This window comes from Sinohyriopsis cumingii, chromosome 9 (genome assembly GCF_028554795.1).
Source record: "Sinohyriopsis cumingii isolate HCF-2022 chromosome 9, ASM2855479v2, whole genome shotgun sequence".
NCBI lineage: Eukaryota > Metazoa > Mollusca > Bivalvia > Unionida > Unionidae > Sinohyriopsis > Sinohyriopsis cumingii.
Genome location: NC_142969.1, coordinates 104138622 through 104158913, shown reverse-complemented (window position 1 = coordinate 104158913; position 20292 = coordinate 104138622). Strand labels below are relative to the sequence as shown.

At 34.1% G+C, this 20292-nt stretch overlaps 1 protein-coding gene across 1 annotated transcript; it reads left to right on the top strand.

The window, feature by feature from the left end:
* Nucleotides 1–4209: 4209 nt before the first annotated feature.
* Nucleotides 4210–20073, top strand: LOC149792381 (myosin-IIIb-like). The gene is made up of 10 exons (XM_089969568.1): nucleotides 4210–4717; nucleotides 7807–7875; nucleotides 8312–8539; nucleotides 9587–9701; nucleotides 10189–10339; nucleotides 11186–11279; nucleotides 11627–11747; nucleotides 12821–12892; nucleotides 19417–19552; nucleotides 19830–20073. The coding sequence occupies exons 1-10, from the start codon at nucleotides 4574–4576 to the stop codon at nucleotides 20071–20073; spliced, it is 1374 nt and encodes a 457-aa protein (XP_089825694.1). The 5' UTR covers nucleotides 4210–4573.
* Nucleotides 20074–20292: the final 219 nt, after the last annotated feature.

Here is a 20292-nt window from a genome sequence, read left to right as displayed (position 1 = left end):
TGCTTGAGCTGGGATCAACACATTCTTTCTTTATTAATTTATATTTCTCTCAACTCGAGTTAGGCCGCCTCTAATTATTTATTGGATTATTGCCAAAGTTCCAAGAGGGTTTAATTTTCCCACACAAAGGGGATTATTTTTTTTTATTGTGTTTGTGGAGGGTGTTTTCTCTGGTTGATCTTTACAGACCATGTGGAGAGGCCCTCCTGCCCTAATGGTAAGTGTTTGCTATATTGTTTTTGTTTCGTATAATGGATTGGTTCTTTATAATGGTAAGTGTTGCTGTATTGTTTTGTTTTCTAGAATTAATTAGTTCGTTAAAATTCTAAGTGTTTGCTATTGTTTTGTTTTCTGAAATGAAGTGGTGATTTTTTTTCAGCATTTGAAACTATTTTTTTTTTCCTTTATTCTACATTTGTCTAGTGCTAAAAAAATTATTCTGCTTCTTCCTTTTCCCTTTTTTGTCTTCTTTTTTCTTTCCTTCTTTGTCTGTCTTTTTCCCTTCTTTGTTCTTGGGTTTCTGCAGCTGGTATTGACTTTGAGGGTTTGGATATTTGATTTCCTTGTGATGCCGAGATTATTGGTAATGATTTGGCTTGTAAGGTTTTTCCTTGTTGTTGTTGCTGGTGCTTTTGACATTCTTGCCTGGGATCTTGAGAATTTTGCATTTTTCCTGTTCCTTCTATTTGCTCCGTTCTATTTGTTGTTGTGGTTTCCTGTTGACTTTGTTGTTGTTGTTGTACTATTGGTCTTGAATTTAAAATCAGTTTTTCTTCCTGCTCTTCTCGTTGCTGGTTTTGTTGCTGTTGTTGTAGTTGTTGCTGCTTTGTATTATTAGCTATGTCTTTATTCTCTGTCACTTGTCCTGCTGTTGTTGTTTTTGTAGTTGCTGTTGTCACTCCAATCTCTGTTATTGATGTTATTGTTATTGGGGCATGTACATTCCGATCAGTTATTTGTTTCTTTTGTATTGTATTTTTCTGCTGTTCTTGTTCTTCTTGCTGTTTTTGTTTGTTCTTCTGTCCAACATGTTGTTGTTGCTTTGGATTGCTTGCGGTTGTTGTTGTGGATGCTGTGTTTGTTCTTTCCGCAGCTGTTCTTGTTTTCCAGGTTGTTGTTGTTGTGATTTATTTGATGTTTGTATTTCTCTTTAGTCTTTTCCTCTCTGTTGTTGTTGTTGTTGCTGTTGTTGTTGTTGTTGATTTGTCCTCTGTAATATCGGTCTTTTCTGACTATTATTTATGTTTTCTGTGTTGCTTGCTGCGTTGTTTTCTGGGTTATTCGGACATGTATGATGTGTGTGTCCTGTCTGTTCGCATTTGTTGCATTTTCGATGGTAAATGTACCCATTATACCATGTTTTGGCAAAAAAAACATGTAGAAAAAAGCTCGTTTCACCTCTGATAGTTTACTCCTTTCTATTTCCAATATTCTCGTTGCATTATAGATTGACGTCATAGGGATGGTTTCTAGTCTTGAAGATATCACTTTGATTTTCAGTTTTGTCTCAAACTTTCAACTGTTGCTCCCAACGGTATCTCTAGTGGTATGACTGAAATTTTTAGTTCTCCTGTTTGTTTTTGGATTTTGCGTAAGATAGGTGTAGGCTCTTTGATTGTAACTGTTTCTCCCGCGATATTAAAATCTCCAAACGGTAATATAGGCTGGGTTCCTGTTGGGCGTACAATATAGCCTTCGTCCCTTTTCCAGTTGATTGAATATATTCGTTGCAAAATTTAAGGATTTTGAACTTTTATTGCAACCATTTCTGTCGTTGTCCCTGGTATTCTCGCAAAAGGTATTCCGATCATATATATTTACTGTGTGCCGTTCCTATATGTGCATTCCAGAAAGGATTCTCCCTGTATTTCTATCCATCTTGTGTGGAAGTATTTTTCAAGTTCTCTAACTGGCTTGTTCGCTCTGATGGTCGCCATTTTTTCACGTGAATCCATTGCTGATAAAGAAGCATGTTTAGTACTCATATATGTGGTCTCTAATTTAGTATATTAAGTAACATTCTGCAAAGTTGTACGTTTTATATACTTGCAGCATATTCTTTAGCGATCCTTAGTCCATTCTGGTTTGGGTATTATTGCTGAACACAGAACACAAACGATTCTACCTGCACAGTCCTTGAGACTAAGGGGATTAACTTTACAGTACGGGAGCTGTACAGTTGAAGGAAAGAAACAGAAGAGAAAATTACACTAGAGTATTTGTTTTTATGTTATGCATGTAAGTTTTCCTACCTGGGGTAGTTTTCCGAATCTCTTTCATAGGCATGTTTACTTCGTGTGGCGCCATGTGACATAGCCTCATGACGTCCTTATTTCGTACTTTCCCCATTAAGGATCCCTGTCCCTCCCTGTTTATATTTTTAGAGTATTTAGAACTTTCCCTAATCTAAAAAAATACTATTTAAGCTACACACAGTGTTTATGTCTAAATTAAAGTTTTGATTTATTATTAAAATTGTTACATTTATTATCATCTTAAAACACATCAAAAGATTCCTGTTGCCTCACGGCCCAGAGAGCCTCAGAGTCAATTAGCGAGGTTGGGATCTCCGGTCCGTTTCAAGGTGACATCCATAAGGGGTGCCCTCCGAAGCGCCCCCTCCCGACCCTTTCTCCTTATCCCCAGTCTATACGCCCCAAAAATCATCAAATGAACCTTAATTTAGTTACTATAATTTATTATTTTTTAATTGTTATGACTTGGCCACATGCCATCATTGTTTTAGTTATATAATCCGTAATCTTCCTTATTAATTTTTTATCGAAGTTGCCGTCTAAATATAGGATTTGATTGCTTCGGTATTTCTCCTTCTTATAGATTTCCATTATCAATTGAATTCTTTCATATTTCCTTTCTTCGCACTGTGCTATAGCATGATGTTTCGTAAAATTCGCTCTTTTGCACATGGGGCATTTAACAATTGTTCTAATCATTCTTCTTCGTAGCGCGACTTCTCCAGTTAACCATGCATTATGTAAGTATATTATACTTTGAATCTTGGGTGAGCCGATGTTGGCCCAGTGCCTCCAAACTCTATCCCAATTAACGGAGATATTTTTTTCTTCTACCTTATTTTTTATTCTTACGGTTAAATTTTCCCTTATCCAATTATAAGTTTCTTCGTTTCAATTCTCCATAGTTCATCTACATCTCTATATTTACATAAAAGTTCTTTTATATTCCTAAATTTCCTTGGTACTTCCATTTTTTTGACTAACTTATTATTTTTGTATCTATCACTTCTATTCCTAACGGTAAAACCAAACCAATAAATATATAACGTTTCCCAAGGAGTTTCTAGTTGGTTATTTAGCATTTTAAATCTATTTAAAATATTGGAACATTTAATTAAAATTGGGATTGGTAGGGCCAGCCCTTCCCTATTCATGGCCCTATATAGTATATATGTTTTAACATAATGTGTTTTACATGCTTTATTGGTGCTGTTTGGAGTTGTGATACATCCATTATTTTCACTGATTTCTTGATCGGGTTGTTTGGTGGCTTGTGTGTTTGCGTGTTTGGATTGAATAACGCCATTTGTTTGGACCTAGTTTGCATTCTTCTACTTAAATTACGTCTAGTATTGAATGATGACTTATCTTTTGGTTTTGTCCTAACGCTCACTCTGCTCATTCGCTCCAAGTCTTTCCTTTGTTCCTTTGTTTTCTGTTGCGTGTTTATATAGTTCCTTTTGATTTGTATTTTAAATACACAATCTAAATTGTTGATATGAATAAGATATATGATATCGGCCTAGGACATTCATGACCTGGTCATAAAGAAAAGGAGCCAATCAGCGGTCCCAGTCAAAAGAACTCAATTCCTGGAATACTGTAGCAAGTTTCAAGTGGCATATGATGCAGAGATAAAGAACGACTGGATGAATAAAGAAAACATATTCTTTCAATTGTTTTCATTAATTAATCTTCACTAAAGTCGTTACTAATAACATAATATTATTCAAACTTGATGACGGAAGATAGATATGTAAGAATATCAAGTTAATCCCAGTTGACGATTATTTGATGATATACGGTATTGTCCCCAGTTACTACAGTTCCTATTCAATGGAGAAGATCTCACCCGGAGCGCAAAAAATCATTTTGCCTTGACATTTGTTGCAATACATTAACTAGATAATAGGTTCGCCTTCTTAGCAATTCTGTGTAGTCTGTGGCTCATAAAATAACACATGCGGGTGGATCGGTGAGAAAACATATTTTGTCAGAATAGTTTTGTCCTCGCGACGTTGTCGTTTATGTAATCCGTGGAGACTGCATAAGAAGAGTCATTGTCTCGGTGCATGCTCAAATCGAAACTTTAATTCGGATAACTTACTTAATATACGAGAGAAGAAAAAGAACATACTTCACACAGACTTCTCTTCATGGCATTAAAGCCCTAAAACGGAAATTGTATTTTATTCGGCATTAACTAAATCTGGACTCTTCTAATGTTAAAAATGTGTGTAGATTGTTTTATCATTAGAGCATGTGAGAAAAATATGTAGCAAGAACTTTACAAAACGTTTGTGTGGCATAATTCCAAGATGGCGGACAGTCAAGACATCGAAATGGAAGGCGTAGAAGATCTTATGAACGGACCCGATGACGATTTGTCACAACTAGCACATCTTGATAACGATACGATATTGAACACACTCAAACGCCGATATGAAGAGGACAACATCTATGTAAGTAGGATATGATTTTTGTTCTCAAATTATATTGCGTCATAATAATAAAGAATCCGCATTCAAGCCAAGTACTCAAGAACGACATAAGTATGTTTGAAAAGTAGTACAAGTTATACCTACCAAAAATACATAGCATATTCATATTGCTGAGACTTATACATGCAGATTATGAGATATAAAATGGGCATGACAAAATACCGATCAAGGTTTAATTTTATGGTCGAGGCAATAAATATATGTCACTAATTTTCACAGTAACTGAATTGTTATAACCATCCCCCTTTCCCCGATAAAACCCCGTCCACAAAACCCCATAAAAAACACTGAAGTGATTCATTGTAAAGAAAACCTCGAAATTGCAACGTAAATAACATAGCACTTGCTAGGTTACAGGAATACAATTATTTATACGATTTGTTAAATAGGTTCAGATGCAACACGATGTCCCTAGAGAACCTCATATGGAAATCGAGGGAATCCTAAATGCCGTTATTGCAATAACCACTTAATTTGCCTCAGATATTCCTAATCTTCCACTACACCCTTCTACTTTGCCCAGCGTATAGCTAATGCTGCATTTATATCCGTTGAATGTAAATGAGTTGTGTTGTCCCATATGAAAATTGTATTCTTTGGCATCGTACATCTTCGCTTTTGAGGCTGCATTGTAATGGCGATGAGTATCAGTCTATTAGTCGGTGAGTCTGCTGCCCGTGTGTCCAACCGTTCCTGCCCTCACATGTTGGTGACTGTGATATCAGTAATGTTAATTCTTTTTAACTGATTCAGGGAAAGTGATTATGCGTTGGTATCACGTATTAACGAGACTGGTTAGATGATGATGAATTTAGTGATGCTTGATAAAGTACACAAGATTAGTAAGGTATAAAACGCTCTTGAGTATGTGCATGCATGTGTGTGTGTGTGCGCGTGAGTGAGAGAGAGAGGGAAAGAGAGTAATTATATTTTGCAAAACTATTATATATATATATATATATATATATATATATATATATATATATATATATATATATATATATATATAAATGTGTGTGTGTGTGTGTGTGTAATAAACTGACTACGAACACTACACAGCAAAAATCTAGCTAGCTTAAGCGCTTTCGACTCTTAATGGGTCTTTTTCAAAGGTAAATACAATCTTCATATTTTCATTGTTGTACTGATTCAAAATTACAAATAATATTTTTCAGGATCAGATATTTTGATACCATTATTGTGTAATTTGTTAATTTCATAAATAATAGAATATTTTTGAAATTCATTATATAATAAATATACAATTTTTTTATATTCAACACTAACTTAATTCTATAGAGAACACAAACCTCATGTAAACGCCTAGAATACCAAGCGACATTTTAGCAGGGTCAGAGGGAACATATACACGAAATATTTACGATCTTATATCTATGGACAGCACAGTTCCGATGTGAACTCCTAGCTTGCCAAACAATATTCTATCGAGCCCACAGGGTGTATATATATATATATATATATATATATATATATATATATATATATATATATATATATATATATATATATATATATATATATATAATCTTAATTCTATGGACAGCACAACAGACAATCTTATCGAACTTAATTACATGGACGGCACAACACTAACTTAATTCTAAGGATGGCACAATACATGTACGGGGAAGCGTCTCTACGTTCAAAAACTTCAAATCGTTTCCCATAATCAACCCCGGGACAGTGTAAACCTGATGGAAGCATCATCTGTATCGAAAAAATAAATTTGGTTACTTTGTAAGACCCAATGGTGAGATTTATCAAACAGAATTTCTTCATACAAAAATGAAAGATCTTTCATCAGAATACACCAGCGATAATGAAAAGTTGCTCAGTAATTGTTTTACAATTCCATCAGTCGCGGCTCATTTTGCTGGAGAGAAAAATTCCTGGAAACCAACTCGGTTTGATTAACTCGATGCTATAATATCAAAATGTTTCAAATACGGGCACGGTGGAAGCTGGAATATCAGATACGATTATAAGAATGTTATCTCGGTTGATATGGTTGCATGTTGTTCTGGAACTTTATTAGAATGGGAGAATGTTGCAAATACTTTACGAGATTTGGATATCCATCACACGAGATAACCAGAGTATCGATAAATGGACCGCTAGCAGATTTTGATATCATGGGATTTGCATGAATTACTTCATTCAAGTTTTCCGAAGGTCTTCATCTGATTTGTTATCTCTGGTTTGGTAAACACTTTTCAGAAACAATGAGGGCACCAGTAGTGTTTTTATGATATATATTTGATGTACAAATACTAATATCATTAACAATAACTGAGGCACTAATATCATATTGTCCAGAAAAACAAATGTGGCTACCAGAATAGAAACAAATGATCTTTGGATCACAATAAAGATGAAAATAAAATCAGTCATTGTGAACACACACCTGCTCCATCCCGAAAGACAAAGACCCCCCCCCCAAAAAAAATACTAAACAATGGAATAGTGACCGGATAACCCAGACTGATCAACTTTAATACGGAGTCAGAATAAGTCTGCATCATCATCCAAAAAGCATATGCATCTCATTTTTTCTGTCACCTCAGGAAGAAAAAAAACATGTCAGTGACCCAATATTCGACTAAAAATAGAAAGCGAATTAAAAAGCAATAAAAACAAAGCAGCTTTCTCTGATAGTACTATTGTGATCACACACCTGCTCCATCCCGAAAAACAAAGAAAACCCCCCAAAATACTAAAAAATGGAATAGTGACCCGATAACCCAAACTGATCAAGGATATAGATACATCACTAATCATGTCTATCAACTGAAATGTACATTATTGTATAAAAATACAAATTAAAAATCGCTGACACATTTGAAAAATATTCAATACTCACCGTATGTCATAATTTAGATTTTGTGTAATGTCTTATTCATTCATAATGAGATTTGTATTAGACAGCTAAAGATTAGTATTATTTATTCATAATACAATATGTTTTCAATCAGATACATTTTATTTTGCATGCTCACTCACATTTTGTTCTGTCTTCATTCCATTTTTAGACTTGTTGTGGAGACATCCTGATAGCCTTGAATCCATGCAAAGAGATTCCAGAATTATTTAGTGGAGATGTAAGCATTTGTATTCTTTACGAGACAGGCTGATACATGCAAAGTAGCAAAATTAATGGAGTCTGACAACCATATAAACGGATGTCAGCCATTGACAATTAAATTACGTGAAAACAATACATGACAATAATTTTGCTTATAATCCATGTGATTTTTGGAGGCACCAAGTGTAGTGGAGACAATTGGTTGTAAATCAACATATACTCTCTAAATATGAGTTCAGTATAATTATACTATTTGACCATTTGACTTTACTTCATGGTATGTACTTCGTAATGTCTTAATATTATTGTCCATTTATTAATTTTTAATTTCTTGCCTTGCATATTTATATCAGTAAATATTATTATTGTGGATTTTTTGGTATTTTTTTTTTTTTTTTGGCTTATCCCGTTTCTCCTAGATTACACTAACATCGCTATGCTTATATTTCCAGAAACACAAGGAATATGACTGGAAAAAGTTTGTTGAAAACCCTCACCCACATGTCTTCCATACCGCAGCGATGGCATTTCGGCGCATGCACGAATTTAAAACAGACCAGGTTATCATTGTGTGTGGAGAATCCGGTGCCGGGAAGACAGAAAGCACGAAATACATGGTCAAACATTTCGTCCATATGAGTAAGAGTAACAACAGGGAACTGCATGAAAAAATTATCAAGGTGAGTTAGATGGGGAAATTTAAGACGCAGTGTCAGAAGAGTCAAAGCCCATAAAACTGGAAATATTTGCAGAGACACACAGTTGACATTAAGTGCAATACTATACATCATATAATGTTGATGCTCCATTCATTTTTGTTTCATTTTACAAACTATTGGTCAAATTTAAAACTCCAAAATGTTCCTTTCGTTTATTTTACTTTTTTTGCAAATATGCTATTACAATACAAAGGCATCTCAAGGAAAGCCATACTTGTGAGCCTCAAATTCGCCAAAGTTGCATTACGCCAAGATAACTCAACATAACAGCCTGTAGTATTTGAAATAAAGTGACGACATAAGCAAATGTATCGTTCCTTTATAACAGATTACTGTTTCATACGGAATTTATTTTAATATAACCCTCGGGTGTTCTTAGTTTCTTTTGACTTTAAACGGACCAAATCCGGGTAAAACTCTTGAGTTAGACCGACATGATTTTGCATACATTTTGAGTGTCCGTACTTTAAACAAATATGATGCAATATCAAAAGGATTTAAATCCTCCTGAAAAATGTTATATAATTATCTCTATTAAATCACGTTATGAATGCATGTAGTACCGTATTACCTAGGTAACAATGTGCCTATATAGTACCAACCGAAGGTAAAGTTAAAAAACAAATAGAATACAGAAGCCTCAACCCATTTGTGATGATAACTAATACATTGTTACCATTGCTAGGTCAACCCATTACTATTGATAACTAATGCATTGTAACAATTGCTAGGTCAACCTGTTGCTTTTGATTTTTAATTTTTTGTTACACTTGCTAGGTCAATCCGTTGCTTTTGATACATAATACCTTGCTACGATTGATAGGTCAACCCGTTGCTGTTGATTTCTTAAACCTTGTTACAATTGCTAGGTCAAGCCGTTGCTGTTGATAACATATACCTTGTTACAGTTGCTATTCTCAAACCTTTGCTGTTGATGTCTAATACCTTGTTACAATTGCTAGGTCAACCAGCTGCTGCTGATAGCTAATACCTTGTTACAATTTCTAGGTTAACCCGTTGCTGGAAGCTTTTGGTAACGCCAATACTATGATGAATCATAACTCAAGTCGTTTTGCCAAATATCTAGAGCTCAGCTTCAAGAAAGATGGAGACTTAGCAGGCGGTAAGTACATACATACGGACACATTCTTTAATGGAAAAGCATGAAAACCTTTCTTGGAGAAGCTGAAAAGAAGTTTGTAGTTATCATTGTTCCAAAAATAAACTAAAAGGACTTTATGTACATTTTTAATTAATCCTTCTGAATTTTATGTTATAAATAAAGCAATGAACCCAAACACAGCCATCTAATGCATGATGACACAAGGTGAAATAAAAAACTATACATCAAAACGGTCTTAAACTTTCTGTAATGTAATGACGTTTCTATGGTTTGCAAGGATATGCAAAAGAAAAAACAAAACAACTGGTGAAGCACATACCTTTTTCAAATTGCTAGTTAGTAACATGGATACATAATTACGTAGTCAGACAAAGGGATTACTTAACTGAGACAAAAACTTTATATGGATATGAGATTGAAGCACAGAAAAACGGGTTTGTGAGGTACATTAATGGAAGTTTTGTCATTTGTTTCTTTGTTTCCTTAGTCGTTATCCGGGACTATATGCTGGAAAAGTCCAGAGTCGTGAGCAGATGTGAGAACGAAGGAAACTTTCACATTTTCTACTCCCTGTTTTATGGTACACCAACTGCGACTCTGAAGGAATTGCATCTTGAGAAGCAGATCAAAGAATACAGGTGAGAAGTAGTTTACTCTTAGAATTTGTTTAGGGTAGCAGTGGAACACTAGTCATATTGGCAAACAGTGTTATATACTTAAACAGTAGAGAAAAATAATTCCAGAGTTCACCATGGGCTAGGGTTTGTGGTTGTCATGGTTCCTAGGGTAAATGTAAATGTAAGTAAAGTAAACAACAAAAGCACACGTATCACGTGAGCCTAGAACACCAAATTTGCCCACATCTTAACAGACAAACTGGAATGGCAGATTCAACGATTGTGTTTATTAAATTTGTTTCATGTTAGACCTGAACAAGATGATACAATTTGTTTTTATGAAATTGATTAGTAAGTAGCACACGTGTAATTAATTAGCAAGTAGCACATGTGTAATGCCATGGAAACATCAGCTGCATTGCACATTGCTGGAGGGGATTATATCAGTAAGATATATTATTGTACGGTCCAATACTCCTTGTTTTTGTACACTATTCTGTCTAACACACACCTACCATGTCACAAATGCTTGAAACAATTTCTGGACTATAATAAAAACCATTATGGCCGTTATCATTCAATTATTTATAAAATAATTGTTATAAATCTAGGTTGGTTAAAATCAATCATTTGGTTTGTTCAAGGTTATATGTATTGTTGCTTTGAATCTGTTACTGAAATTCTGAAATCTGAGCTCCACTATCCCTGATCACAGTAAATCAGTAGGTATCATCATTATGTGTGTAGTTACTTAATCATCGTCTTAGACAAATTTGGATATATGCTACGTTGATGCCAATTTTTGGTTTAAATTAGTTGGTTAATTTTAATGCTCTGTTTAATTGGTAAACATGAATTTTGTTTCAGGATTCTTCAAAGTGATCAGTCTATCTTGGATAACAAGGAAAGTTATATCAAGATGTATATGGAACAGCTTGAGATCCTGCAACAGATAAAGGCGGTAAGTGAATTTCCAATTTCACTATATTGATTGTATTCTGAAATTGTTGTTTGTTATTCTGTCTCCATGCAAAACTATTAATAGGAACTAGTGATCACTGTACAATATCTGAAATATATTTAGTGAACAATTATTCATTCCTATGTTAATAATATATATATATATATATATATATATATATATATATATATATATATATAACACAAATACATTTAAATGCAATGGTACAATTTAAAACCGATCAAAACTTTACCAGGTAGCTAAAATCAGAAGTGTTTATAATGTCAAGTGAGTATAATATTTTAAGAATGTCAATGCGGAATATCATGTTGCATTTAATATTTTAGAATCCAAGGGTGATGCAGAACATGTTAGCCGCTGTGGTACACCTGACAGAAATCCGCTTCGTTGAATCTTCCACAAAAGCTGATGCATCTGAGGTGGAGGACTTAGAACCAGTAGTATACGGTATGCTTTTAGAACCAGTAGTATATGGTATGATTTTAGAACCAGTAGTATATGGTATGCTTTTAGAAGCAGTAATATGTTGTAGACATTTAGAACCAGTAGTATATGGTACGTTTTTAGAACCAGTAGTATATGATATGCTTTTAGAACAAGTAATATATGGTATGCTTTTAGAACCAGTAATATGTGGTATGCTTTTAGAACCAGTAGTATCTGGTAGACATTTAGAACCAGTAGTATATGGTACGCATTTAGAACTAGTATTATATGGTACGCATTTAGAACCAGTATCGTATGGTATGATTTTAGAACCATTAGTATGTGGTACGCATTTAAAACCTGCCATATATGGTATGCCTTTAGAACCAGTAGTATGTGGCATGCATGTTTTCCTATTCTTTCTGTACTTTTCATTTCCCCCTCGATCTCCATTTCTCTATATTTTAGACACCAGTCTCATTCTTGTCCTCTTTCCCTCCATCTGTTATCTATTTCATTTTCGTCTTCATTCACTTATAATCATTGAATCGTTTGCGTCCTTCTTTTGTCACAATTGCTCTTTAAAGCATCAATAACCTTGTACATTCAGATACCACATCGTGGTCATTACTGGTACATATAAGAACTAGAATTCTTTGTAACTTAAATATCATCAAAGTTATACCTGAAGTTTTCAAGCTCCTTCGTCGTCAAATTAACTCGACTGCAAAACGTACTCGAAAATATCCCAAAAGGCTGGATTTGTCAATTTTGAGTAAGACTTAAGGTCTGGAGTGACACTGTTTTCTGGAAGTGCTAATTGTTGTTTATGATGGAGGTGTCTGACACTCTTTGTCATGTTACGAATGACTGGTAGTTAGACAACCTGAGCAAACTACGTTTGCATGTATGTATGTATGTATGTATGTATGTATGTATGTATGTATGCATGTGTGTGTGTGTGTGTGTGTGTGTGTGTAGGTAGGTAGGTAGGTAGGTAGGTAGGTAGGTATGCAGTATGTAGGTATGTATGTAGGTAGGTATGTATTAAAATGTTAAATTGCTGCTAGATTTTACTATATCTTTCAATTCAGCGTCAGACCTGTTGGGTTTGAAACCTGAAGACGTTATCAGCGCTCTCATCTCCACAAAGATCATCGCAGCGGGTAAGCTGAATGATCTGTAAGATTATTATTGAGTGGATTAAAGAAGCCGAATACAATCTACATGAATAGGTTGATATCTATGCATATTTCAAAGATATTCCTACCATATCAGGTGAATGGATTCGTGAGTCAAACATTTCGTATTATTTATTTTTTAATGCCATAGAGTCTAAAAAAATAAGCGAAGCTTGGAACTGTGTAATGGAGGTAAGGAGACAGGCAATTATGTATGCAGAATACATTAGATATGTGCCCTGCCTGTCATAAAATACATTTCCTGCATGTCGTAAAAAACTAATAATGGGTGCGGAACCAAGGTGGTTTAGAAGTTAGCATGCTGGATTCTTTGCAGAAACATTGTAGGTTCGACTGATACACCAAATGAAGGTATATATGCCAATCGCCCTTATTATTTTAAGGGAGAAACCAATGTTACATCGATATCGATGCATCGATGCTTTTGATGCAACAATACACATGTCGATACAAGAGATAGAGAATCGATATAAAACGATACTTACTGTATTGCAGCTAGTTTAGTCTGCAGCAACTATGAATAATTATTATCAGTTTGCCTTGTTATTCTTGAAATATAGAATTCATCTGAAACAGCATTTGCAGTCCTAGGCACGCAGTTCTATTACTGTTATAGAAAATACCATTGAGTATAGTCGCTCATCTTTTACAAATTAACTCAGTAACCCGATCATCCCCCAGTTCCATTCTAATTATTTTCACCCAGCAGCATGAGCAGCGTATAAGATAAAATCCAAACATATTCCACATGTATGTTGAAGGACTTTACTCATCATTCCACATGTATATTGAATGACTTTACTCATCATTCCACAAGTATAATGAAGGACTTTACTCATCGTTCCACATGTACAATGAAGGACTTTACTCATTATTCCACATGTAAAATGAGGGAATTTACTCATCATTTCACATGTATAATGAAGGACTTTACTCATCACTCCACATGTATATCGAAAGACTTTACTCATCATTTCACATGTACAATGAAGGACTTTACTCATTATTCCGCATGTATCATGAATGACTTTACTCATCATTCCATATGTATAATTAAGGAATTTACTCCTCATTCCACGTGTATAATGATTGACTTTACTCATCATTCCACATGTATATTGAAGGAATTTACTCATCATTCCACAAGCAGAATGAAGGACTTTATTCATCATTCAACATATACAATGACGGACTTTACTCATCGTTCCACTTGTATAATGAAGGACGTTACTCATCATTCCACGTATATAATGAAGGGCTTTAATCATCATTCCACATGTATGATGAGGGACATTACACATCATTAAACATATATAATGAAGGACTTTACTCATCAGTCCACATATAACAATGAAGGACTTTACTTATCATTCCACATGTATAATGAAGTACTTTACTCATCATTCTACATATATAGTGAATGACTTTACTCATAATTACACATGTATAATGAAGGACTTTACTCAAGATTCCTCATGTAAAATTAATGACTTTACTCAACATTCCACATGTATATTGAAGGACTTTGCTCATCATTCCACACGTATGATGAAAGGATTTACTCATCATTTCACATGTATATTGAAGGACTTTACTCATCACTCCACATATATAATACAGATCATTGCTCATCATTCCACATGTCCAATGAAGAATTTTACTCATCATTCCATGTGTACAATGAAGGACTTTACTAATGATTCCACATGTATGATGAAGGATTTTATTCATCATTCCACATGTACAGTGAAGGAATTTACTCATCATCCCACGTGTACAATGAAGGACTTTACTCATCATTCCATGTGTATAATGAAGGACTTTACTAATCATTTCACACGTATGATGAAGGACTTTACTCATCATTCCACATGTATAATGCATGACTTTACTAATCATTCCACATATATGATGAGGGACTTTACTCATCATAAAATATATATAATGAAGGACTTTACTCATCATTCCACACGTATGATGAAGTTCTTTACTCATCATTTCACATGTATATTGAAGGACTTTACTCATTACTCCACATATATAATATAGAACATTGCTCATCATTCCACATGTCCAATGACGGATTTTACTCATTATTCCATGTGTATAATGAAGGACTTTACTAATCATTCCACATGTATGATGAAGGACTTTATTCATCATTCCACGTGTACAATGAAGGACTTTACTCATCATCCCACGTGTATAATGAAGGACTTTACTAATCATTCCACATATATAATGAAGGACTTAACTCATCATTCCACAGGTATAATGCATGACTTTACTAATCATTCTACATATATAGTCAAGGACTTTACTCATCATTACACATATATAATGAAGGACTTCATTCATGATTCCACATGTATAATAAAGGACTTTACTCGTCATTCCCGGTAGCTTCTCGTGGGTCGTTGGTTCTTTCCGGGTTTTTCCGGTTTCTTCCTCCACCATAAATAATGGCCGCCATGAATAGCATATCATGTGCTGAAAAATGACGTTAAACCCTACAGCAACAACAACAACAAAAACAACTCGTCATTCCACTTGTAAAATGAATGACTTTACTCTTTATTCCACATGTATATTGAAGGAATTTGCTCATCATTCCACACGTATGATGAAGGACTTTGCACATCATTTCAAATGTATATTAAAGGACTTTACTCATCACTTCACATGTATAATACAGAACATTGCTCATCATTTCACACGTACAATGAAGGACTTTACTCATCATTCCACATGTACAATGAAGAACTTTACTCATCATTCCATGTGTATAATGAAGGGCTTTACTACTAATCATTCAACATGCATGATGAAGGACTTTACTCATCATTCCACATGTATAATGCATGACTTTACTCATCATTCCACAGGTATAATGAAGGACTTTAGTCATCATTCCACATGTATGATGAGTGACTTTATTCATCTTTAAACATATATAATGAAGGACTTTACTCATCATTTCACATGCATAATGAAGGACTTTACTCATCACTCCACATGTATAATACATAACCTTGCTCATCATTTCACACGTACAATGAAGGACTTTACTCATCATTCCATGTGTATAATGAAGGGCTTTACTACTAATCATTCAACATGCATGATGAAGGACTTTACTCATCATTCCACATGTATAATGCATGACTTTACTCATCATTCCACAGGTATAATGAAGGACTTTAGTCATCATTCCACATGTATGATGAGTGACTTTATTCATCTTTAAACATATATAATGAAGGACTTTACTCATCATTTCACATGCATAATGAAGGACTTTACTCATCACTCCACATGTATAATACATAACCTTGCTCATCATTTCACACGTACAATGAAGGACTTTACTCATCATGCCACGTGTATAATGAAGGACTTTACTAATCATTCCACAAGAATGATGAAGGACTTTTGACATCATTCCACATGTATAATGAAGGACTTTACTCATCATTCCACATGTATCATGAAGGACTTTGCTCATCATTTAATAGCCACTTTTGTACAATGTTTCTACGTTTAGTTTCATCTTGTCTACTTTAGTCAACTTGAAAGCTACAGTAACCGTGAATCCTATTTTGAAATATGTTACATTTAAATCTCATTGGTGGTTATTGCTTGCTCTGGTCCAAATTAAATAATAACTGCAAATCAGGAATTAGTTTAGCTAAATTCCCTGCATGACAAAAAGGAAGTAGTAGAAAAGCAACACATTTCGCGCAAACGTCATTGATATGTAATACTTTAAGATGCAGCGAGCCTGTGATAGCATAAATCATGCAAGGTTTGTATGTATTCACACACTTGGAGAACAGTGATGCATGAGAACTCCTGCAAATTAGTTGAAAGTACCATATGTGAAAAGATGCTAGGCGAATTATACAAATTTAATTTAAACAATCTTGTTGCGACATGTTTTTTCAGATAGGCTACTGTTTACACATCTGCCACCCGGTTCTTCAAGCAAGATGTGAATACTTGTTGTCAAACTAAATTTGATTGGCATAATGTACCCTTGAATAAGCATTATAGCATAGTTTGAACCTTCCATGAAGTGTGTTTTACAAATGCGTATTTAAAATTCGGGCTACCTAGTAAATCACAAATGTTTGATTCTCACCATGTTTCACTTTTTTCTTTCGCCAATAACTGGCTGGTGATAATGATGATGACAAATTTTTTTATAGGTTATAAAGTATATTTGATTATTGGAGCTAGGAAATTGTCAATGCAGATACCAATGAGTGATTTTGAGCCCCAAAATGGTGTTAACTATGATTCAGCTGTACATGTTTGATAGACAGAATAAAGATGGCATGTGGGCCAATCCCTTTCCAGCGGTATTTCAAAATTAAATGTTGAAAGGGCATAATGCTGAGCATATTTAAAATACAGTTTAAAGGTAGAATGCAGTTTTCTTTTTTGTATCAAACAATTTAGCCCTGGAAATCATATGCTACAAAACAAATCATCTATCTATATCAGGATTAATAAGATAAATTGAATAAACAAGGATGAAAATATGAAATTAAGAAGTAAAGATATTTATTAGAATACCTGTTATGCAGATTATGACACTGATGGATTAAAAAACATTATACAGCGTTATGGAACAGATAAGAAATCTGGCGTTATACGCTGTAAACTAATAATTCAACAAAGAAAGTTTATGTTAGTGAAAAGTCCTATTTGAAGCAGACGTATCCAAAATATAATATCTGTGAGCTCAGGAGAATTGTAAATAACAGCTAGTTAGATCAGTTACCCAACATCTTCATTCTGGCAAAGATAGCTATGGATATGCCCTTCAGAAGGAAGCACATTAACAAATATTCAGACACAGATAAAGAGCAGAATATGCCCAGAAATAATTAACAAATTAATACTTATACAGCTAGAGGTGATATCTTTCAAAGATTTTTATTTCAATAGAGCTCTAAAAAAGGAGCAGGAACTAAGACAGACAGATATTGAAGTGTTAGGTAAATACTGAACTATGACCATTTCCTGTTCCTCCAAATTCTTCTTTACTCTCCCCTTTTTTCAGTGACAAAGGATGAAGTTCCATCAAGATACAATCCTGGAGCATTTCTCCTTAAATTGTACATTTGGAACAAATTTGGATTTTCTCTTTTTTATGCTGAGATATTTAACCAGTGAATGAAGGTGCTGACGAAATAAATAAAATTAGCACAGAATCAACAAGGGGGCTGATTGTAAACCGCTTAAGTTGATAACCTTTTGTAAAAGTATTTGCAAAAATATAAAGAGAACAAGGTGTTGTCGATAGTTTTCCTTTTTCACTAAAACAATACAAGTACCTGTGGCCACAGCATTTGCAGGAAGCAAATTGTGGTTTTGTTGGTATCCATCCTCATACCCATGCCAATATTTGTTCTATATGAGACTTTTTCGCACGAGGAAATAATATTATTTCTTCTGTTTTGAAGATAACATTGTCTTTCACATTTAAGTAAGACGTGAAATTGGTAATAATGTTTTCAAAGCATTCATTTCATGCAAAACAGAGGCCTGGTGGCTAAAGTGAGTTAAATGGAGCCGCCATTAAATAGCCTATTTGTCGAATAAAACTAACTGACAAACAACAGGTAGTCTGTTTGAAAGTTGTTTTGTTTTCTAGTCATCGATGAGAAATGCATATAAATATAAGATATCTATATCTCTATCTATAATCTGAATACCAGAAATACAACCAGTATGTCAACATAAATAAAGGGACATCACCTACCTTCCAAAGATGGAAAGACTGTCAATTTCATATGAGTATCGATATGTATCGTGTCACAGGCTGTATACCGTGAATTGTATCGATACTCGACACGTATATCATTTCACCCCTAATTCTAAGTAACCTATTTGTGATTCAGTACCATAAATAACCAAGCAAAAATAAACCATTGACTTCTAAAACATGTCCAGAAAGTTCAAGTTACGATCTGTCATCAATGTTTTAATTTTTTCTTCTCTTTTATATATTCTTTAATTCTTTGGAAAGTTGCAATATATATATATATATATATATATATATATATATATATATATATATATATATATATATATATATATATATATATATATATATATATATATATACATATATATTAATAATACTTCTTGCTCTAATGAAATACCATGTAATTTTAAGTAATATAAGAGCAATGCATGGTTTGAAATTGTTAATGTTGAACAAGCAAATTCAATGCTCTAGATCAACATCATGTACTTCATGTTTTCTTTGATCCCCTCCCCACATCTTCAAGTAGAGATTATTATAAAGATATTCCCATAAACAGTTCTGTTTATATTAATAGGTTATATTCTTAAACTCACTGTTTAGGAAGTAATATTAGCACTTTATTCATGAATTGTAAAGTGTTTGTAAATGATTTATTTTACAACAGACAGTTAAAGTGGGGCATTATTATTATTATTATTATTACAACTAGGTGAGGAAGTTCCGAAAAACAAAAGTCCAGAAGAAGCGAAAGTTGGTCGAGATGCTCTGGCCAAAGCACTGTACGAGAGAATGTTCCAGTGGATTGTTAGACAGATTAACATGGACCTGCATCCTCCAGCAGATAGGTACTAGTCTGTCTGTCTGCTATCTGTCTGTCTGTCAGTCTCCTGTAAACCAAGAAAAACCCTGACTTAAATCCCAATAATTCTCATCGATCTATCGATGAGTTAATCTTAATGTACAGATATTTGTTGATGGACTATCTCACTCTCTCTATCTCTATATTACGTGTACATCAATAAACGCTCTCCATTCTATTAGAATAGGTCACGTGGTAGTGGGCATATTATCTGAATGGTAGATATTATGCACATTCATGTGTTCATTGTTAAATGTTTGAAGGAGTGGAGACTGCCAGAACATCGGAATCCTGGATATTGCTGGATTTGAAAAGCTGGCCATCAACAGCTTTGAGCAGCTTTGCATTAACACTGTAAATGAACGTCTGCAGAACTTCATGAATGCAAAAGTATTCAAGACGGAACTAAGCATTTACAAAGACGAAGGAATTGCTGTGGAAGAAATTACCTTCAAGAACAACGACACATTGATCGAGTTCTTAATCAAGGTCAGTGATTTTGAATGAGTCAGTTTCAGGTTTTCTTCAGAGCATAAAAAGTATAATTGAATTATATTTTGTAAGTTTTGACAGCCAAATATACAGTACATTAAGAGGAATAGACAGGTAATGAAAGTGTTGGCCATTCCTATATAGGCCTTATTTGTTTTTTTATTGCTTTTTGTTTTTAGTCTCCAGTCCAATTTAACCATTCTAGTCTCTATTTTCAGCTACACAGGCGTCACT

Bases quoted from the DNA above. Each gene is read 5' to 3' on its own strand.
- LOC149792381 (XM_089969568.1), top strand. From the start codon at position 4,574: ATGGCGGACAGTCAAGACATCGAAATGGAAGGCGTAGAAGATCTTATG. The intron at 11,280-11,626 runs GTAAGTGAATTT...TTAATATTTTAG, and splicing joins TCCTGCAACAGATAAAGGCG to AATCCAAGGGTGATGCAGAA. The intron at 11,748-12,820 runs GTATGCTTTTAG...CTTTCAATTCAG, and splicing joins CTTAGAACCAGTAGTATACG to CGTCAGACCTGTTGGGTTTG.